Source organism: Sarcophilus harrisii, chromosome 1 (assembly GCF_902635505.1).
Source record: "Sarcophilus harrisii chromosome 1, mSarHar1.11, whole genome shotgun sequence".
In the NCBI taxonomy this organism is placed as follows: Eukaryota; Metazoa; Chordata; class Mammalia; order Dasyuromorphia; family Dasyuridae; genus Sarcophilus; species Sarcophilus harrisii.
This window is the reverse complement of record NC_045426.1, coordinates 90,535,842-90,558,903: the sequence shown is the minus strand read 5'-3', so window position 1 is coordinate 90,558,903 and position 23,062 is coordinate 90,535,842. Positions and strand designations below refer to the sequence as shown.

Here is a 23,062-nt window from a genome sequence, read left to right as displayed (position 1 = left end):
AAAAATATATACAGATGCACAACCTATTGGGTTTTGTTTTGCTTTAACATTTTCAATCAGCTGTATGAATCACTGCATGCTTTGATTTTTTTACAATCTATGTTTGATTATACTGCTCTTCACTTATTTCCTAATTGTCAGTAATGATAAAGACAAATCTAGTGGGAGCTTAAGAATGTAATACATTGTGAAGTTTGGCATTCCAGCAAACCTGGTATACAAGTCTGTAGGAAGTTATTAAAGGGTTACAACTCAGAAAAATAACAATAACTTGCAATTATAGAAGGAAGTGTAGCATCACTTCCCCTCACTAGGCCTCTATCATCTGAACAATAAAGCCTTTCCCCAATTCTACACTTTGTTCCCCTTCAAAGTTGCTGATGATGATCATTATAATGATTTTCTCTCTCCTTAGGGAGGAGGGGTGAAAAGGTTGGAGAAGTGAGGGTGGGGTGGAGGGACTGGGGCAGGTGGTTTTGGATCAGAGGAAGGCATGATCAATAACATATGATATGCCCCAAAGGCAGTATCAACTTCCCAGAGACCGCCCTGCTACCAAATAGACTGGATTCTAATCCAGTATTACACAACACATAACAAAAAGTATTATGCTAAATATTTATTGTACCAATAATACTGCATGCTTCATAGGTATTTTTATAACTTATCTTTTATCCATATTAATGGTCCTTTTTGGAGAACAATTCTTTCTATTGCCATTCATGCAAGCAAAATAAAACAAAGATGATCTTTCATCTACCCCAGAGCACACTCAACTCTGAACTACTCTCATCACAAAGACAACCCTGACAGATTTCTGTGGGCTTAGGATAATCAGAAATCCAGCCAAATCAGCACTTCTTTCCCTAATCTCATCTGAAACCAGCTGCTGTCTGCTGCTATCATACCATTATCAGTGGAGTCTTTTATCTTAACAGTATCCATTGATACCTCTGAAAAGTTGTCTAAGTAATTCCCCAACGGGTTTACTAAAAGCTAGACAAGTGAGGGAAAAAATACAATCCTTAGTATAAAAGAAAAAAGGCTTTTAATAGTACTGTCTGTGAGCAGAAGGGCTCTGTGTAACTGCTTTTTCTCTCTCCAAGGTTCCTCCCTTTGATTTTATTAGAGGAATAGCTGTGGGACCTGTCCTTGGCCTGATTCTGTCATCAGTGACATAGATGAAAGCACACTTATCAAATGTGTAAAAAAATAGAAAGCAGGAGGGACAGAATGCATGTCAGATGGCAAAATTGGATCTGAAGTCAGAAGGGGACAAGGATCTGAATCTAGAAAGAGGCAATTCATTAACAATAAATGTAAAGTACCACATCTGGGTTCAAAAAATGAACTGCACAGGATAAGGAAAGTCCTGGCTATAAATAACTTTCTGTGAAAAGTGACCAAGTGATAATGGTGAATTCCAAGGAGTTAATAATGTTAACACAGTAGCTAAAACAACTAATGAACAGACGTGTAGCATTCAGAATAAAGGAAATGCTAGTCTGGCAGTCCTTTGGACTGGCCAGGCAGCATCTGTTAAGTGTTCTTTTGGGGAGCCTCATTTTAGCAAAGACACTGACAAGCTGGAGCATGGAGGGATGCAGTCAGGATGGTGAAGAAAACTATGTCATATCAAGGGTCAGATGAAGGAATTGAGGACATTTCACCTGGAAAAGATGATTTAGAAGGAATATGATAATTGTGTTCAGCTATCTGAAGGATATGGAAGAAAAAATTAGGCCTGTCCTCCTTAGCCCCAGAAGAAAGAGCTAGAAGCAATGACTGCCAGTGGCCCTATTGATTAGGGCAACACCCAAGGAGAATGGGCTGCCTCAAGAGCTCCTGAGGACTTTAAGCAGAGGCCAGAAGACTACGGATGTCCAGGCAAGATGCCTCCTCCAATCCTTTCTAGCTCTGAATTTCTGTGATTCCATGAATATTGTGGAATTGGATCTCTTACTTGAGCAATTTGTTTTATCCCTTCTTGGTAAAAAAAAAAAAAAAAAAAAAAAAAAAATATGAATGCCACAGAAATTCTGGAATCATCTGCTGAATCTGTATCACCAACAATACAATCCCCTAGTAAGAAAAACCTGTTCTTCTAGAATGAAATTCCTTGAACCTAAATCTTGAGTCGTCTAGTTGACATAGTGGCTTAGCAATGAGACTGGAGTCAGGAAGAACAGAGTTGAAATCTAGCTTTTGACATTTCCTAGTTGTATGATCCTAGTCAAGTCACTTAATCTATTTACCTTCAGTTGTAAAATGGGGATAGGGGTAATAGCATCTCCCTCCAAAGGTTGTTATGAAGACAAAAGAAATAATATTTGTAAAGCGCTTAGCACAGTGTCTGGCACATAGCAAGCACTGTGTCCTCTCATCATCTTTTTATACTCCTACCATAGGACCTACTACGAGCAGGGTTCTGTACATAGCAAATACCCATATACTTGCAGAATGAATGTTTGGACATATATCCTTTTTGTATCTATGACCCTTCTGTACAATCTTTTTTGTCATTCCTTGTAACAAGAAATGTTGACAATATTAACAAAAATATTTTGGTAGGGTACATTTCAATTGTCCCCAAGAAAAGTAAATTAAAAAATCACACAGCACTCAGATTTTACATAACAGCACAAGAAATATAAGCTAAGAAAATACAGTGTTTCACTTTAATAAAATATTTACAAGTTATCTTTTTCTCTTACGCATCTGTCAGAGCTTCCTGAAATAAACTGACAAAGTTAATTGAATAAAAATTGACTGATGATAATAGCTGGGATAATCACTAAAGAACCTGTGGTGGGCTGCTAGAGATGTGCAATCTCAAATGCTTCTGAAAATGTTTCCTCTGTCTCTATCTCTTTCCTTCTCCCTGTCTTTGTCTCTGTCTCTCTTTCTGTCTGCCTCTTTCTCTTCCTATCTCTCTTTTCTGTCTCTGTCTCTGTCTCTCTCATACACACAATCACACAAAATGTTATCTATAGTTACTTGAAAGAACAAGTGTCAAATACAGCCTCCAGATGCATGCAGTCCAAAAACACTCCTGAATGTGGCCTGAAATTAAAATACAGTTTTTCTTTGATCTATATATTGATATAGTAACAACAACAACAAAAGAAATCTATAAATATGTGTGGTTTTCTTAAATATCCTTAGGTATCCTCATTTCTATTTCAGTTTGATACCGATGGTCCATGTCAAAACCACAAAAGCAGAGGACCTTTTCTTGTGGCTACTTCTCCTAGCTTTCCTGATGCTTCAATAACAAGGGTCAGAACTATGGTACTTTTATCTTTCTTTCTCTAGAATGTAGTAAAGTGCCTTAGCACACAGCAGACTTGAAATGTCAAGTGCCACTGATTTGAACTTGAAGAGTTATATGAAGATCTACAGTTAGCTTATTTTTTGGTAAGGCATAAATAGACTTTTTTTATGTTCTCTGGTCACTTTACCAGTTACCACCAATGTGCCTCGCACCTAATACTACTAATAGACCAGGTTAAGTTTGAACCATTTATTTTGCAAACAGGTAAGGCCCAACTCTGACCCTTCATTTTCAAAACCTTAAATAAAATCCTTCAAACCCAAGAGAAACACATGTATCTTCAGAGAAACTTTGATAGAACAGAGGGGGAAAAAAACCCACTGGAATGAGTCAGAAGAACTAGATTCTAGATGCAGTTTTGTCACTAAATAATTGTGTGAGCTAGTTCCAATCACTCCCTCTCTCTACAGTTCAATTTCCTCATCTATAAAATGAAAACTACATTACATTATCTCTAAAAATCTTACATTCTACAGTTCCTCTGGTCTGACATGCTGCAGTCTCAATTTTTATTCAGTTATAAAATAACGATGGGGTAAAAATGCAGTTTTTTTTTTTTTTTTTTTTTTTTTTTTTTACGTCTCAAACTGTTTCTAAAGTTCTAGCAGAACTCAGACAAGTGAATGTTAAAGAAGGAAGACAAAATTTATTGTGCATCTCTTTCATGTAAGATATCTGATCACCTATAGAAATAGTCCCAGGATGGTCTAGAGTTGAAGTTCAGGTATTACTCTTTTTCCTAGATTACTTGGCTATTTTGTTTTGTTTTTAAATACTTAGAAGCTTTCCAACAGTTGGAAAACAGTTGAACACTGTGGCAATAGTCTTCAGAAAAAGATAGCTAAGAAGATAAAAAGGAATGTGTTTCCATTTCTACCCTTCCACTAAAGTCATCTTCAGATGCTTCACTATTGCATGGAGGTTACTCCAAGTTTTCAAAGGCCAGGCTAACAAAGCCCAAGCCCTACACAAGCTGGAAAGACTTCATTGAATGTATCTAGCAAGAACTGCATGTGTTATCATCAGGGGTCTAGCAATGATAAATATCTTCAACCACAGCAGCTCACAAAACCACAAAAGCTTTTTTACTAAGGCATGGAGAGACTACTATCTGCATTAGTAATTGGTAAAATCAAAGAGATTGAGGCTCTTTAAGATACCACCATCAAGAGCTTGATCCTATTTGATGAAAACTTTAAAAGATTATGATATGACTTGACTGACATTTTCAAGAACCCTCATCAATTTTTTTTGTAAGAAATGACCAGCAGGATGATTTCAAAAAGACCTGGAGAAACTTACATGAACTGATGCTGAGTAAAATGAGCAGGTCCAGGAGATCATTATATACTGCAACAACAATACTATATTACGATCAATTCTGATGGACATGACCCTCTTCAACAATGAGATGAACCAAATGAGTTCCAATAGAGCAGTAATGAATTGAACCAGCTACACTCAGCAAAAGAACTTTGGGAAATGAGTATGAACCACTACATAGAATTCCCAATCCCTCTATTTTTCTCCGCCTGCATTTTTGATTTCCTTCACAGGTAACTGTACACTATTTCAAAGTCCAATTCTTTTTGTACAACAAAATAACTGTATGGACATGTATACATATATTGTATTTAACATATTTAACATGTATTGGTCAACCTGCCATCTGGGGGAGGGGAGGAAGGAGGGGAAAATTTGGAACAAAAGGTTTTGCAATTGTCAATGCTGAAAAATTACCCATGCATATATCTTGTAAATAAAAAGCTATAAAAAAAAGAACCCTCATTCAAAGTACATAACTTTCATTCATCCCTTCCCCTTTCATTTCCTATAGTAGACTAAAGTAAAATGACCAGAAGTAGTGTGAGAGAGAAAGGGATGACTATGCAGTACAAAGATATAAGCAGTATTTTAGAGGTTATTTTCCTTATGCTTATGACAAAAAAAGGTACAAGCTCCGAATCTTTTCAAGAAGGAGAAGTACTCATTCCCAGCAAATGTTCTTCTTAGGAAATTGCTTCTTGCATTATTTGAAGCATGTTACAAGGGAGGAGAGACAACAACACACCAAAATCTGGATTCTTTCTCTATGAATCAATCTATAGGAGCTCAAAGGCTGAGGCAGAAATTAGCTAGTAGAACAAAGGATTCAATCTCATGTAAATATCCTAAAGGTATTACATGCAGCAAAACAGTAGCACAAAATGCTGACTCCACAATCCCCGCTCCCTCCCCCCCACCCCCCAACTGAATAACCTCCAAAAGCCTTAGGGTGAGTCCCAACGAATGCTGCTCAGCTTGTAACTCAATTTTCCAGGGTGTACCTCTCACTGCTGATCCCCACCCATACTGTAGTCGGGGGAAACTTCAGTCACATGATTCACACTGAGGCTTTGACCAGAATTTCCCAATAAATGATTGGAATGAGACCAAGGTTGATTTCTGAATGATTAATTATTTGTGCTAAAAAGATCTGTCCAGTTCTGTGTTTCTGCAGGATTCTCTAAAAGTTAATTCTAATAAGTTACTGTGGAGGAGCCCCAAAGGACTAAGTGGATATAATGAGGGGTAGATGGGAGTGCTTTATATATTAATATGCATACACATACAAGAACCCACACATTTAAAAGCAGGTACTTTGGGGGAAAGTAATTGGCCCATATTCCTAAATTAGAAGGAAAAGAACAGTTCAAAGGATCAGCTGTAAAGTTTCAACATTTCTTCTGAAACATGTGGCTTTTCTTTCTAAATGTCTGAACATATTTTTGCCCCTTGTATTAAATATGACACTGCTAAAAAGCATTTTCATAGAGATACTAAGATCAATAGAATCTATAAATAGATCATTCCTTAATAAGTAGTTACATCAATTCCAAATGAATTTGCTAATGTAACACAATATGATAATGTATGTAGCATACAAATGGCATGTGTTAACATGTCATCCAATTACATTCCTATTGGGGAATACTTCCTTGTCCAATTTAAATTACATCATCAAGCAACTTTGTATTAACAAAAAAACAAACAAACAAAAATAAACAAAAAGGCTGAACAAGATTCCAGACCAAAATATTTTACTTTTAAAATGATTTTGATAAGAAATGGTGCACCCAGCATAGATAGTAGGCAAAAAGGCAATATTATAATATTGTACTCCATCCAAGTTCAAACATGAGACATAAAAGATATCCCACTAGGATAATGTGGGCCTAGGCTCAGAGAATTTTAGGTGAGAAGCAACTTTTTGGAGATAAAGAAAAATAATAGGAATACTTTTCTACATTAGAACAAGATTCAAGTCTCACCTTACTAGGTTACTAGACACTTACTAGCTGTGTTCAAAATTGAGTCAATTAATTTCTCCAAGTCTTCCTTTCAAACAACATCTCTAGAAAAGGACAAAGGGTAATACACCCATAGGTAATACACCTCAAGATACTAATGTGAAGGTAAATGAGAAAAATCACATAAAGCAGTTCTTCATAAACGTTAAAGTGTCAGCTGCTATTATTATGTGCACAGAGATTAAAGAAACAGAAGTTTTTAAAACGAACATATAGTGACATGAAAACTAAGAACAGAGGCTTAAGGAATGCTAACCTTTAGAAGAAAAGCCGGTAAGAAGGAATAGCTAGAGAAGAACAAGAAGAGTACTGTCACTCACCAAAGTTAAGGGAGGAAGAGAAAACAACAGTATCAAAGGTGTAAAGAGATCAAGGAAGCTGAGGACTGAGAAAAGGCTGCTTGACTTACCTGATTATGAGTGAATGAACAAGTCTAAGTACAGTGCTGGGAAAAGCCTGATTGCAAAGAGTTTTAAGTATGAAAATGATGAAAGGAAGTGGAAGCGTGATGGTAGCCTATACATTCAGTTAAGTTGAAGAGCTCAAGGAAGAGGAAAAAAATGGTAGCTTAAGAAGTTAGCAGTGTCTAGGGAAGGTTTTTCTTTAGGAAAGGGAGAACCAGAATAGGTTTGCAGGCAAAAGGGATGAAAAGAGCAAAAAAGGAGAGATCATAGATATAAGAGGAATACTTAACTGAAAACAAGGAGGTGAAAAAGCAGGAAGAGATACAAGGAAGAAACAAGTAGAAGAATCGGGTTTCGAAAGAAAGCTGCTCAGTAATTTTTTGGAGAAAGACAGAAAGGATGAGATAATATGTGAAGATTCAGAAATTTAGAGAGACAAGAAGCAAAGCTGGGGCAGCCCAAGTTAAACCACTTCTATATTCTTAGAAAAGAATGGAGGAGAACTTGAGAAAAGTGAAAAGGCTTAAAACTTGACATGAGCAAGATGATCAGGAATTTACTAGGAACAGAATAAAAAAAGGGTGCAGAAATTGATAATGGAGTCATCCTGGTTCTGTGACTTTATCTAATAACATTTGACAGCCTGGGTCAAGAAGCAAGATAGGTTAAAAAGTAGAATATGTCCAACAATAAGATGTGGGGTGATAGGTTTGGAAAAGTGAGCAGAGTCAAAGAATTAGAAAACAAAAAATAGTTAAAGTGTGAGACATGAGAGTTTGATGGAATGAACATAGGAGATTATGGTCACAATGAAATTTCAGAGTTTAAATAAAAAGAAAATAGGATAGTTCTAAGTGATTGAGATTGATATATGTGTTAAGTCTGATTATATGAGATAACTATTAATATAACAAATACAACAAACATTTACTAAGTGTCTGCTGTATACATAGCACGGAAAAAAAGTTTAAATCAAGTACGATCTCAGCCCTCAAGATTGTATAGTCAAGAACAAGAATTAGAAACAAACATAGATAAAAATAGATATAATGTTTGACATTAATAAAAGTAGAGTATAGAATATAAGGAATTACAAGACAAACGAGATGAAAACTCTAAAGAATCTCTACCAGAAGAGGAAATGAAACAAAGGCTTGGGGAAAGCATCCTATAGGAGATAGCATTTGAGTTGGACATTAAAAGGACATGTAGAAATTCAACAGGTGAGTAGAGAAGAGATAGCATATTTCCACATTAGCAAAATCATTGAGACATGAGACTAAAGGACAGAAACAGAGCAATGTCCACTTTGGCTGGGAGACAATGAAAAGTGAAGAAGAATACTGATATAAAGCTGGAAAGGCAAAGTGGTATCAGGTTGTTGGAGACTTTAAACATCAGACAAAACTTCTGAATATTATTCACTAACAAGGAATCACACAAAAGCAGCAACTTCAATTCTTTTCTCTTTCCTGTGTTATTCAGGAGTTAATGAAACCAGAATTTTTTTTTCCTCTTACATAATATTTCCAAGAGAAGTTCTTTTTCTGCTCCCTCCCACATCACAATGGGCAAATCTGATACAAGTATCCCAATCCCAAAAGAGTTGCTAGTTTCTTTTCATTCCATAATCTCCTTTTTTCATTCATCCTGAAATACCACTATATCACATGTTTCCTCTATTTATATATTTCCAATAACTTCTGTTGTTTAATGGAAAATTGTAAGTTACTCACTCAACCTCAAAATCCTTCATATCTATTCAACTTCTTTCATTTGAACCTGATTTCTGGGCCCCCAAAACCGAATAACACTTTCCTCCCCTTCAAAAACACAAATTTTCTCAATTAAATGTAGATTAGTCGAGGGTTTTCCTTTTTACATCCTCAAATATTTCAAATCTCTCCCAAAACTTCTTTTTGTACCTAAAACCCTCTGGTCTTCCCCTCACAACAGCCATCTCCCATTATCCATTAACCATCCTCTCCCCTTTCTCAAACTCTACGTATTTTTTCTTTTTTCCTTCTTCTTTCTCCCTCTCTTCTCATTTGTCTCAAACTCTCCAAGGTCCAATGCACATCTGAGTCCTCACACTGTCACTCTCGTTGAATAACCCCCCTTCTCCACTCCCACAAACCCAGATTCCTTTCTCACCATCCCTTTTCTGTCTCCTCCATTCTCCTTGCTGCTCCAAGTCTCCTTTCCTATCATTTTTCCTTGAACTCTCTTCCTTCTCTGTTCTGTCCCTTCTTTCACTCCATTTTCTCATCTTTTTTTTTCAGTCCTCCACCATCTGTCCCTTCTTCTGCCTCCTTTCTCCTTTCCCATCTCTCTTCCTTAACTCTCCTTTAATGCCTTTCCCCTCTCCCTCTTCTCTTACCTCTAACTTTTCTCTTCCTTTTTTCTTCCATCTCTCCTCTCTCTTCCTTTTTTCCATCCCTCTCAACTTCCTCTCCCTTTTCCCTTCTTCTCCGCTTCCCATTTTTCCTATCCCTTTCCCTTTTCTCCCACCCTCCCTTCTTTCTCCCCTCATCTCTCTTTTCTTTGTCTCCTCCTTCATTCTTTCTCCAATCTCTCTCTCTTCTCTTCTCTCTCCCCTCCCCGTTTCTTCTCTGTCCTCTTTTTTCTCTTTTTCTTCCACCCATTTCTCCCATCTCTCTCCTTTCTGCTCCCCTCGCTCTCCTTATTCCCTCTTCCCTTTCTCTTCCCCACTCCTCTCTCCCCTTCTTTCTCATCTTTCCCTCCACTTTCTCCCTCGCCCTTTTTTCCTCTCCATCTCCCCTCTCTCCTCCACTACCTCTCCCTCCTCTCTCTCTAGGCTGCCCTCCCGTCTTTCTCCTCTCACTTCCCCTTCTTTTTCTCCTCCCCACCCTAATTCCCCTTCCCTTCCTCCCCCCACCCTATCTCCTTCTCCCTCGGTATCTGTCTCTCCTCTCACACTTCCCCTTCCCCTCCCATCCCGCCGGCCCCGGCACCTTCAGGGTCACATCGCACAGCTTCCCCTGCCGCCGGATTTCCTCCATCACCCCGTATCCCCGGCTCGGCAGCTCCGACACAGAAAAGTGCACGAGATCTTCCAGCTCCTCCACGCCGTCCTCCACCATCTTCCCCCACCCCCGAGGCCGGCCGCAACTGCGGCGGCCAAGAGACTTCCCCCTTCAGCGACCCAACTGCACTAGCCGGGCGGCTTAGGACAGGTGCGGCCCCGAGCGGCCGCCGTAGCTCCGCCTCCCGGAAACACCTAATTTTACTTCCGGCTTAGAGCCACCCTCCCTCTCGCCGGTCTCAGGAAGCCCCGCCCACCCTATCTTTCGACTCCCTTTTCCCCGCCCCTTCGAGTGTTTCCCGAGATTCCAGGTAGCGTCACGTCACCATAGCGACGGTATACACATCTCTGCGCCACAGAGCGCTGAATATTCCGTTTCCCGCCTTGGAGCAGGCTGGTTTACTGCCGGAGTGTGGGACCTAGCAAGGTCGCTGCTGCTCCCCGCTGCCGCTGCCTGTGTGGCCGCTCTCGGACCTGGTGGTGTCCCTACTCTCCGCGGAGTGTAGTGGGGCTGACTGTGAAGGGTAAGGAGGGGAGAAGAGGCAGGCCTGCGTGCGGGAGGCCCAGAGCAGCGCCAGGGCTCTCTCCCCAGAAGGAAGAGGAAGGGGGAGGGGAGAAGAGGACAAAGTCTCAAATACGAATAGCCCCGCCCCCCTCCATTTCTAGAGCGCTTCTAGGCGCTTTCCCCGCCGCAAATCTGTCAGAAAGGTCCACTGTCCCCCATTGTACAGATAAGGAAACTGAGGCTATCCCTGGGGGAATAAGCGTGGCCAGTCTGAAAACTGGGGGAAACGGCAGAATATAAACGATCAGACCTGGAAGGGACCGGACAGACCACCTCGTAGAACTAACGCCTTCAGACACAGCTGGAGACTTGCAGCTAGGAAGCGTAAAAGTAGTATTTTAATCTGCTGCTTCTCACTCCAAATTCACCTTGCTGGTCTCTGCCTCTGTGGAATGGAAAACTTCCGTTTGGATAGTTCTTCGAAGTACCAGGGGCTTTCCCCTCACTATGATTCTGAGAGGTAATAAGTGCAAGAATGATTTGACCCTGATATTAAAGAAGGAATCAGACCCAGAATCACCCAGCCAGTAAGTATGAGAGTTGAGATTCAAAGCCAGGGCCCCAGCGATGTATTGTGGTATGGATCCCTTCTGAGAATAATGTTTTTAAATACATAAAAAACAGGATCTCAAAAGAAGCCAATCAAGTATAGTGAATTCCTTCTAAAATATATATTTTTAAAACAAGTTCCTTGGACCCCAGATTAATAATGCCTGGCCACACTGAAAAGAATCAAGACTTCTGGAGAAAGAAGCTTATTGATACGGAAGAAATATATCATCACTGTAAGGATCACAGAGTTATAGATTTGGAGCTAGAAGGGACCTTAGAGGTCACTAAAGCCAACCCATAATTTAAAAAGAAATAATTTACAGCAAAGAAGTGGCTTGTTCAAGATTGAAAATTCTTTATCCAGGATAAAACAGTGTAGCCACTTAGTTTTTGTTTTATTTTCATTTATCTTTTTTCCTGACATATCGGTTCCAGTTTCTTTCTACTTGAAGGAACATCCTCTTTTGAACATGCAACAGCCTATTTTGTTCTTAAGTATGATGTTCAGAAGGGAATTCATTTGTGATCTGACCAAGGCAGAGGATGCTGGGATTACTCTCTCCCCTTTCCTGAACACTTTGCTTCAATTAATAAAGCCTCAGATTACATTAAAGAGGCAGTTTGATGTGCTTATAGAGCTGGCCTCATGCTCAGAAAGACCTGGGTCTAGGTTTTATATCTGGTACATGTAGCTTTTACTTCTCAATGCTCTAGGCAAAAAACTTATGTCAATTCAAGAGAAGATGCTAATCTAAATTGGACAGGATTCCTCCTAATGTAATCAGAGATTGATTTAAAAAAAATGTATGTTTGCACATGCTTTTATATCTCAATGCTGGTTTGTATTATACTTCCAATCTCTTAGAATACAATCTTTTTTCATACATGCTGTTGTCTTGCCATGTCTTCCCCATTCTGTACTTGTACAATTGACTTTTTGAAATCAAGTGTAGGAATTTACACACTTCTATTGAATTTCAGCTCATTAGATCCGGTCCATCGCTTCAGCAAGTGGAGATCTTTTGGGATCCCAGTTTTGTCAACCAGAGCATTAAACTCTCCCTCTCATCTTTATGTCATCTCCAGATTTGATAGATACCTCATCTGTGCCATCATCCAAGTCATTAACAAAATGCTGAACAGAACAAGGCTTATACTGAACACAATATAGTCCACTAAACTCACCAATGATTTTTTCACTTGAAAGTCTCACTTCCCCTATTCAGTACATGTACAATTGATTGTTTGGAAAAAAAAATTTCTTTTAAAAAACTAAATATTTTGCATTTATCTTGTTAGCTTCTGCCTACTATTCCAACCTTTACATTATCTGGATTTAGCAACTTATTGTTTTTTCAATAATGCAGTTATGCCCTTACTGAGAAGTACCCAGGAAATGCACTTATAGAGCAAGGAAAGAAAAAATTAGGAGTTCCTGAAATTACTTATAAAAGATAATAAAGGTAGGGAGTGATGACTCAGAGAATGTTCAGGTTATCTGATTAGATAGAAGTTGTCTAGTTTGACTTCATGTTACAGTGAAGAAATAGAGGCACAGAGGTCTAAAGTGGTTTGACAAAGGTCATGTATCTTGAAGGTCGCTTAGCCAAGGGCCTTAAAACCAGTTTTTCTGAATGGTGACATGGTGGTCTTTCTGGACTGTGCTATGTATGCAAAAGACTGAAAGAGTTTATTAAGATAAGAGGAAGTTTTTCTCCACTGAAAGAGTTGGGTATCAGGAAAAAGAAAGGGTTAAGAGCTCAGCAGGTAGAATGGTCCCAGTGGAAAGAATGAACCCACATGCACATGAAGGAAACGAACAGAAAGAAAACACATCTGGATGTGAGAAATGTTCTCTTAGTAAAACAAGAAGACGGAATTGAGTGTGGAGACTCAACTACTTTCCGATGTCTAACAATGGTCATCACTGTCCACAAGCATTTTTTGAGCATCTGCTGTATGCTGAGCATATATCTAGACATTGTGGGGAGGGATTCATAAGAAATAAAAGACGCAGCCCCTGCCCTCAAGAAGCTTAAAATCTAATTGGGGAGACCGAACATTCCAATGAAGAGACGTAAAGACAAGCGGCGGATCAGTAAGTTCCAAACAACACAGCATCAGCTCAATACCGGGTATTGAGGGGATGCCTGGGGTAGAGGAGTTATCTTGGGTGGGCTTACTCTTGAAGACCTTGCATGTTTTATGGAGTAGTGGGTGTGGCTAAGTGGCAAGGAAGGACATTTCTTTGGAGAATTTATTGATTTAAATATGTGAGTGAGGTTGGAGCTAGCAAGTTGTATAGGAGGGATATAGCAAGCAAGATTGAAGGACAGAGGAGGAGATAGGAAGTGTGGAAGATGATGGATTTGCCCTTCCTTATGCTGGGAGTCCCAGGGGTGTTTCTGGGCACTTGAGCATCTTGCCGCCTTTCAAAGGAACTATAGGTTTTTCTCCCTTTTGAAATAATGCCAGAAGATACTCTTTATATACTTGGAAAGTATAAATGCCAACATGTGATGATATGATTTCTTCCAAAGGGTTAGATGACAAAAATGTACTTTAGCCAAAAAACTCAGCCTCTTTCTATTGCCATACTAACCACATAGATCAATGCAAGCCAGACAAATGATATCTTGTTTTAAATTTCCCTTAATTTGGAAACACAATGAAAATATTTGAGGCTTTTATTTTTAAAAAAAAATTATAAAGGTTAAACTTGTCATGCTTTGATAAATCTGTGATTTTGAAATTATGAAGGAAGGGGAGGGATCTCTCTTCCTTATATAGATAGCAACCCACCCCCCATACTCTTAATCTGTATGATTCTTGTCCATGTTTCTCTTATATATCCTTCTTAGAGACTTAGTCCAACATTAACCTCTAGTTCTTTGAATACGCTGAGATATAGGTTCTCATGAACCACCCAAGCTGTCATCTCTTATTTTGTTCTGTGGTCAGCCCTGTATTCATTTTGAGAAGCAATAATCAGCATGATGAGTTTTAGACCAGTTGAATTCAAGTTGTTGATGACATATTGCAGCATATTTATCCCCACTATTATTCTTTAGGTTATAATTCTATTTTTTCTGAGATCAAGGTTTTTAAAATTCATAACCAAAAAACATTACCAGGAAATTTTTGATGAGAAAGAATTGAGTAATTTGCCACAAAATGTTAAGTATTTTTTTTAAAGACCAAAGGGCAGCTAAGATGGCGCAGTGAAGAAGAGTATTGGCCCTGACAGCAGAAGAACCTAAATTTATATATGGCCTCAGACACTTAAAATTTACTAGCTGTGTGACCCTGGGCAAGTCACTTAACCCTAACTGCCTAGCTAAAAAGAAAAGGAAAAAAAAAAGATCAAGGGGAGTTGAAAATAGATTAATTAACGTTAATCTTTATGCCTCAGTATTTTCTGATCATATTAAAAAGGTTTAGTGGGCCTTTAAAAAGAATAAAATCTTTTAATGTACTAATGAAGATTCCTTTTTTCCCTAGTAAAAATGGGCACTCGAAAAAAAGTACATGCGTATGTAAGGGTTAAACCCACAGATGAATTTGCTTATGAAATGATTACCTTTGGAGAAGACAACAAGGTAACTATAATCTTTAATGGCTACATTTGCACTGGTGTCTCTTAGTTGATTACAGTTTCCATTTGGGGGATTGATGTTATCCAAGTTGGATACTGTTACAGAACTACTGAAGTCCAGGTGGAAATTTTATCATAGAATTTTAAAATTAGAAGGACTTTAGAGATTAGCAAATCTAACTTCACTTTACAGATGAGAAAACTCAAAGGCCCTTATAGATTTAAAATGTATTTCCTTAAATTAAGAATCACAGAATGTCAAGACTTTAATGGCCATCTATTTCAACCATACTTGGAAAGAATCCCCTCTATAACATATCCAACAGTATTTTCTTTAAACAAGCCTAAATTTTCCTCTCTGCAGCTTTCAGCCATTACTCTTAATTCTGTCCTCTAAGGCCCAAATGGAACAAATTTAATACCTCTAGTAAATGATATTCTTCAAATATTCTAATACAGATGTTTTGTCCCCTCCTAAATATTCTCCAGATTAAACATTTCCATTAAACTCATACATGGATTAAACTTGAGTCTCTTCACCATCCTGGTTACTTTAAGCTATACCCTCTCCAGATCATCATCAGGCTTCCTAAAATGTGGTACCCAGAACTGAACACAATACTCCGTTTATGGTCTGACTAGTAGAGAAAGACTTAGACTTCCTTTTGTTTCTTAAATCCAACTAAAATCACATTGGCTTTCTTAGCTTCCATATTAAACTGTTAACAAACATTTCAGCTTGCTTACACTAAAACCCACAGACCTTTTTCATAGTACCATCCAGTAATGCCTTTCTCATTTTGACTGGAAAGCTGACTTTTTAAAAATATGCATAAGATATATTTATCTCTATTAAATTCCATCTTCTAAGTTTTGACTCAATGATCCCATCAGCCTAGATCTTTTGAATCCTGATTTCATTTAGTGTATTAGCTTTCCTTTTTTGAAATTTACTAAACATTAAGTAAATGCTTTTTAAATACCTTGGCTGATTAATTTGATAAGCACGCCCTTCTATATCTTAAACCAATTATTGCTAACATGGTAAACACAGATTCCTGGCACACTCCTGAAAACACTTCTTTCCAAGTTAACGTTGAACAATTAGTGACTACTGGTTGAATTTGGCCATTTATCCTGTTCTGAATCCAGTTAGTTATATCATATACCTAAATGTCTCTATCTTATCCATAAGAATAATGAGAAATTTTATCAAATATTTTGCAAATATTTCAATAAATATCAATGAATTCCCTTCATCTGCACTTTTAGTAACCCTGATTTAAAAAAAAAATAGATTGATATATATATATATATATATATATATATATATATATATATAACCTGTTTGTGATGAAGCCCTGTTGGTGCTTTCTGCTTACTACTACTAGAGATCTTCACTGGCCACCTCCATAATACATTCTAGAATTTTGTCAGGAATCCAAGTTAAACTAACTGTCCTGTTGTTTGCAGATTACTTTCTCTTCCTCCTCTTGAAAATCAAGACCTTTTCCTCTCCTCAGATCTGTAATACTTCCCCTATTGTCTCTGATCTGTTAAAGAGAATGAGTCAGATTATTTTAGAGAAAAAATTTATTTCAGAAAAAAAAAATCATGTCAAAGGAGCATTGATATATCTACATAATTTAACTTTATCACATAAAGTTTCCTTCTGGTCAAATCTGTCTTGACTCTTTTTCAGATCTCTTTTACTCCTAAGGAAGTAAAAGCATGAAAAACAGTAAATCATTTAGAATTATTCTACAAATGTTCATGCTAGTGAAAAATTGCTAAAGTGGCTTTCCAAGGTATAAATGTGCTAAATTAACTTGGGACATTTTTCCTTTCCCTAACTACTCTTCTGTGGTTTGTGAACATATTATTAAGGCTATGATAACTTAGTAGATGGGGAGGAAAATAATAATATACTTCTTTAGGATCATAGATTTAGAATAGGGACCATCTAGACCAATCCCCTCATTTTTCAGATGAGGGAACTATAGCCTAGGGAAATTATGTAACTTGGCCAATGTCATACAAAGTAGTAAATATCAGAGATAGAATGTGAACCTAGCATCTCTAAATTCAAAGTGAGGAATCTTTCCACAGTACTATGCTCTTTCTTTTTAAGTAGATACAATCATATATCTTGGCTTTTATTTTCTTCATAAAACCACTTCATATTTTTAGAGCATTGATATTCATATCAAGAAAGATGGCCGAAGAGGAACTGTCAATAACCAACAGACAGACTGGTCATTCAAATTGGATGGAGTTCTTCACGATGCCTCACAGGATTGTGTTTATGATACAGTAGCTAAGGAAGTGGTTGCTCAAGCCCTGGATGGCTATAATGGTAATGATTAATTAACATTTTTCTTATTTTAAGAACTATATAACACCTTACACATAGAAAATGTTGGAAGAAAGTTAATTATAGAAATTAGAGATTTCTTCCAATGCCATTTTTATGGTAATTAAAGTTCTGATTTGTTAACTAGAGGAATCAAAGGTGACACTGATTTTTCAAAGGTTAAATCAGTAGAATATCAGCTCTGGCAAGTCTTTGAAGCTCATGAAGAACTTCAGTACAGTCCAGGTAACAGATCAGTTTTCTGATGTCCAAGGACCAAATGAGTGAAGTTGAGAGAAATTTATCACTTGTATTTATACAGAGGATGATGAATTTTTGACAAGTAACTCTTAAATAATTTATACTTCATCACAAAAGAATTGCAATTTGCCTTGAAGAAGAAAATACCCACACTAATGAAACTGCAGGTTAAGATTACAATGGATAAAATAATATCATTTCTACTAAAATTTATTTGGTCATTGGTTCATATATTCGCGCTGTAGAGGAATCCATTATCTACTTTCTAATATTCATGACAGAACTCAAACCACTTATACTGGAACAAATTTCAAGATTGATTTATAAATCAAAGAGAGTTTTGTGCTTAACAACTCTATGATAAAGATCCCCCAAAATAATCTTTTTGGCACTTTTTGATTAAGTCAAATCATTTTTCATATCTTCTTGATCTTGATTTGTCCAATAGCATCAATATATATTTGGAAAAAAAAGTTATAATTATGACACCCAATTGGCTATTGCCATAAAGTTCTTTAGCATATTTAAATATAAACACTTAAGTATATATTTGGGTTTTTAGTACTACACACAAAAGCAGGGTCTGATCTTTATAACAAAATTGGAAAATTTTGTTATTTCCTTCTCGGGAAAAATAAGAGTTTTCTTTCTTTTGTTTTCTACCTAGAGTTTACTATTTAGAAAGCCATGATGGCACACAGTTTTCAGCCTATGCCCTAGCAACTAAATTTCTTCACTCTTTAATGGGCTCAGTCTTACCTCTCCCATTTCAGAACAATTGTATATAATAACAAACAATACTTAGGTTGTGGTTACTTTAATTCTCAAGTATTAGAAAACTATACTGTTACTCCAACTAATCTTTACTATTATCTTGAGCCAATATAGTCCCCGGCTCTTATGGCTAGAAAAAGAGCAGCATTGGGAAGTTAAAGAACATTAGAAATTAAGAATGTTCCAGGAAGGAATCTTAACCACCAGTCAAATACTCTGTTCTTAAAGGGTCTTATTTTTTAGCCAAAATTTTAAAATGTCATGTTCTTTTCTTCTGGATAAACACTAATGTTCCTATCAACGAAAAATATGTCAAAATCATGTTCTGTTAAATATTGAGTTTTATATAGAAACTCTATAGAATAGAGTTTTATTGGAAATTGGGTCAATATGTTGAAGTATTAACCTCTGCTGAAAAGTTAGACAGTACTACTAAATAAATCTATCTGGACTGCTTCGTAAGCATTAACCTGGAAATCTGGCTAATGATGGCTACAAAGGTGATGGAGAGAGGACAAGTTTCAAGTTGAGTCCTGTCATGGTCAGAGAACCTGAGGCTCCCCAAAGGCTAGCAAGAATATCGTTGAAATAAATGGATTCGTTGCGTAGTGCGCTCAAGAACGATGACGCTAATTTGAAAGGGAACATTCCTCACCTGCTCCGGGCAGTGCACCGCAGGGAAGCCGACCCCAGTCTGCCAGACTAGGGGAAGGAGGTGCCGGCACGACTAGTGACTTCCTGGTTGAACTAGGTTACAACCCGAGGGCGCAGGATTATTATGGCCGGGTAGACCCCCAGAGAAGAGAAGAGGAGAGGAATCGCGCTTCCTTCCTTTACTAAGGTGGGACCGCTGATGGAGAATAGTCACGAGCTTCAATTCGCTGGTCATGTGATCCCACCTCAGACTGGCTTTGTGACCTTGGACAAATCACTTCACATTTCCTGGAGTCAGTTTCCTCAGTGAAAGAGTTGGACTAGATGGTTTTATGATCCTATAATATATGTTGGGTTAGTTTTGCTAAACTACTTTTTTCCATGCATTGGATTGGGAAAGGGGGAGGGATATAATTAAAAATTACAGTAATATGAAAACAGAAGATAACAAATTTAAATATTTTTAAATGGGCATAGAAATAAAAATCAATAATCCTCCCTTGCCTTAAACAATCTTGGAACAGAGAGAGGACCCCAGTAAAATTTCCTTCCCATATGCTTTGCTCACTACACAAAGAAAATGACCTTCCAAAATAGATCTTTCCATCCTTCATAAAAATGATAAGCTTCAGAGGGCCATTTCCAATTTCTCCAGAAGAGTCCTTGGAGTTTCTGATGTCTACTCAGGGAAATTTATTCCTGCCTTCTTAGCTTCCAATACTGGGAACCTGGAAAGTCAGATCCCTTTCTGAATAATGATAATAATTAAGATATTTGGATGTTTTGAGTGACTTAGGGAGAAGTACTTTACATGACATTCATGACTTCAGTATCTTTTCTTCACAAATTGTCTGAAATGGGGAAAATGAGATTTGCTCTTAGTGAGAGATTCCCAATCTTACTGAGTATAAGAAGCTATTTTTAATACCAATATACATGGTAATAGATGGGTTATCTGTATATTGAAAATATATATGATATTACATTGAATTCCCAATCCCTATATTTTTGCCTGCCTGAATTTTGGATTTCCTTCACAGGCTAATTGTACAATATTTCAGAGTCCAATTCTTTTTGTACAGCAAAATAACGCTTTGGTCTTGTATACTTACTGTGTATCTATTTATACTTTAATATATTTAACATCTACTGGTCATCCTGCCATCTAGGGGAGGGGGTGGGGGGAAGGAGGGGAAAAATTGGAACAAAAGGTTTGGCAATTGTCAATGCTGTAAAATTACCCATACATATAACTTGTAAATAAAAAGCTATGAAAAAAAAAAAGAAAGAAAATATATATGATAACAAAATCACTCTAAAGGTAATCATGCTTTTTTATGATTTGTCTAATTGCATCAATATTTATTTGGAAAAAAGTTACAAATATGATACCCAACTTACTGTTTTACCACAGTGCCAGGGACATAATAAGTACTACTTCTTCTTCTTTCTTCTTTTCTTTCTTCTTTCTTCTTTTTTCTTCTTTTTTCTTTCTTCTTCTTCTGCAGTTGGGGTTAAGTGACTTGCCCAGGGTCACACAACTAAGAAGTGTTAAGTGTCTAAGGTCAGATTTGAATTCAGGTCCTCCTGACTTCAGGACTGGTGCTCCATCCACTAGCTGTCTTATAAGTAATTCTTAAATGCTTTTTTTATCTAGTCTGTCAAGAGCTATGTTCATTATATTTATTAAGTCACACATGGATTTATAAACCTTTTGTAATAACACTGCAACTCCAAGTGATCCATGAGGACAGGTTGGAAAATACTACCTTGAGTCATAGATAGTCAGAGGCAGGTCTCAAAACCTTAGGATCATAATTTAGAATGGGAAGAGATCTTAGAGATCATAAGAGCATAGATTAATCAATCATTCTGGTAAATAAGCATTTAGTGAGCATAGCTATCATTTAAATAGTGGTTATTATGAGCCCAGGCACTGTGTTGAACACTTTACAAATATTATCTCATTTGTTCCTCATAATAACTCTGAGTGGGAGGAGCTATTAATATCCTCATTTTATAATTGAGGAAATTAAGTGAATTGTCCAAGGTTATCAAGCTAGTAAGTATCTTAAGGTTGAATGTGAACTCGGGTTTTTGACTCCAGCCCAGCATTGTATCCACCCACTTATATGTGCCAGGAACTGTACTAAATGTTGAGGACACAAAGAAAATCCAAAAAAATGGTGCTTGCCCTCAAGGGGCTTGCATTCTAATAGAGAAGATAACTGCAAATAAAAAGTTATACACAAGGAACTTTGAGTAAAAGAAAGATGGCTTTAGAGGAGAAGGCTTCAGTGGATAGGGAATTGGGAAGGCCTCCTGCAGAAGGTCTTGTAATAGACCAAGGCATCCAAAAGAGTGAAAATGTTCCTGATCTTCAGAAGTCCTCTATCCAAAGCTTCTAAAACAACCCCACATAGAGTTACTCAAGTGACTAAATGGGGGATTGCAAAGTTATGATTTATTATCAGTAAATGTTTGATTTGTGTGCCTATTTTATATACCTGAATACTTGGGGTCACAAAAAATTGGGGGTGAAAAGGAGTCAGGAGTGGCCCTGATTTAGTCCAATCTCCCCAAGGCCCCTCAATTTATAAACAAGAAAACTTAAGTCCTAGAAGGACTAGATTGCCCACAATCCTATAGATAATAAGCAAAGCAGGGATTTGAACTCATATTCTCTGACTGTAAATGCAGCTGTCTTTCCATTGAAAAATGCTGTTTTTCCATACAGGTGAGTAAACTGGCATTGAAAGTCAATAGTATTCCTTCTTTGTCTAATTTCCTATTCCTCATTTTCTCTTTCTGTGGAATTTCTATTGTTATAAATAATATCTTTTAAAGTTTCTGTTTATATGCTTTTAATGATTGGCATTAGATTTATTTTCCTCATTAAATCAACATTTCAAAAATTCCTGTATCTGGACATCTGCATTCTATGGGAAGATATTTCACCTAATCTTTTCACATTTTTTAATGTTTCCAGGCACAATCATGTGTTATGGGCAAACAGGAGCAGGAAAGACATATACCATGACTGGTACAACTGAAAACTACAAGCACCGAGGCATCCTCCCTCGAGCTTTACAGCAGGTATGGACAATTTCTGATAGGAAAGGGAAATGGCAAAATTGCCTTTTCTCTAGGTTCTGAAAATATAAGTGTTTGGGCAAGCCCAGCTGTGAGCTTATGATTGCCCTGTGGAGGACACAGGAGGAGAAGTGGTCTCTGCTCTCATAAGGGGTCTAGATGGAGCAACAAGATGACCACAAAGAGTTCAAAGACAGAAAGAGTCGTCATACATGTGTCAGATTCATAGCAGGACTTTTTGTGGAGACAGATCTAGAAACAATGTAAGGGTTAATAGGTGCAAAGTACATAAATCAATTATGGTACATAAATGTTATGAGTACCAGAATCCCATAAGAAGCAACACATATGAAGAATTCATAAGGGCAGAGGAAGGTTTGGGGGGACGGCTCAAGGGAAATAACAGTGATAGCATCAATGCAAACAGAAAAAAAAAAAAAAAAAAGTAAATGTTAAGTGACCAGGTTTGGCCCAGGAGAAGGGTTGAAAAACATGCCTCCTTCCTTTCTTTGCAGAGATGGGGACAAGTGGATGTGAAATGTTACATGCTGTCAGAAGTGGTTGATGTATTGCTTGAATGCTTTTTCCTCTTTATTTCTTAGTTTTTGTTACAAGGGATGGCTCACTGGCTGAGTAGGAGGCATATAGTCAGACATGAATGCTATAAAGAAACAAAAGGTATAAAAAAAAAAACCCAAAAAACAATTACCCCCATCCCCATCCTAACTTTTTAATAATATCCCTGTTTTCTTCCTATTATCTACTTTAAGGCTTCTTAAACTGTTTCCACTCACAACCCCTTTTCACCTGAGAAACTTTTACATGATTCTAGGTACATAGGTATGTAAAATAGATATAAAAATCAAACATTTACTGATAATAAATAATTTCACGACTCCCACATTTAGTTATGAGACCCCATATGAGACTGTTGTAGCCTGCAGTTTAAAATGCTTTGTCCACCCAGCTGCCAGATGAATCTTCCTATAGCACAGCACATCTGACAATGTTGATTTTGCTGTTGGAGCTTTCTTATTGCCTGAAGGTTGTCACTTGGTTGTCATTTAAAACATTGGCTCCA

General features: G+C 37.4%; 2 protein-coding genes across 8 annotated transcripts in view; one reads left to right on the top strand and one right to left on the bottom strand.

Moving 5' to 3' along the window:
- The window catches only part of KLHL18 (kelch like family member 18), an 80,090-nt gene extending 69,785 nt beyond the window's left edge, over positions 1-10,305 (bottom strand). For 2 of the 3 annotated variants that reach the window (XM_012543426.3, XM_003762197.4), the window contains exon 1: positions 10,064-10,305. In XM_012543426.3, the coding sequence (XP_012398880.2) occupies positions 10,064-10,192 (129 nt within the window). In that variant the 5' untranslated portion in view covers positions 10,193-10,305. The remainder of the gene's footprint in view (positions 1-10,063) is intronic. The other variant, XM_031960672.1, reaches the window with a different exon arrangement.
- Positions 10,306-10,434: 129 nt separating this feature from the next.
- KIF9 (kinesin family member 9) overlaps positions 10,435-23,062 on the top strand; it is a 66,967-nt gene continuing 54,339 nt past the window's right edge. For 2 of the 5 annotated variants that reach the window (XM_012543425.3, XM_031960648.1), the window contains exons 1-5: positions 10,435-10,658; positions 12,233-13,349; positions 14,753-14,850; positions 17,037-17,202; positions 21,878-21,984. In XM_012543425.3, coding sequence (XP_012398879.1) covers positions 13,319-13,349; positions 14,753-14,850; positions 17,037-17,202; positions 21,878-21,984 — 402 coding nt within the window. In that variant the 5' untranslated portion in view covers positions 10,435-10,658; positions 12,233-13,318. Of the gene's footprint in view, positions 10,659-12,232; positions 13,350-14,752; positions 14,851-17,036; positions 17,203-18,886; positions 19,076-21,877; positions 21,985-22,583; positions 22,660-23,062 lie in introns of those variants that run through there. The other 3 variants (XM_031960646.1, XM_031960654.1, XM_031960652.1) reach the window with 3 other exon arrangements.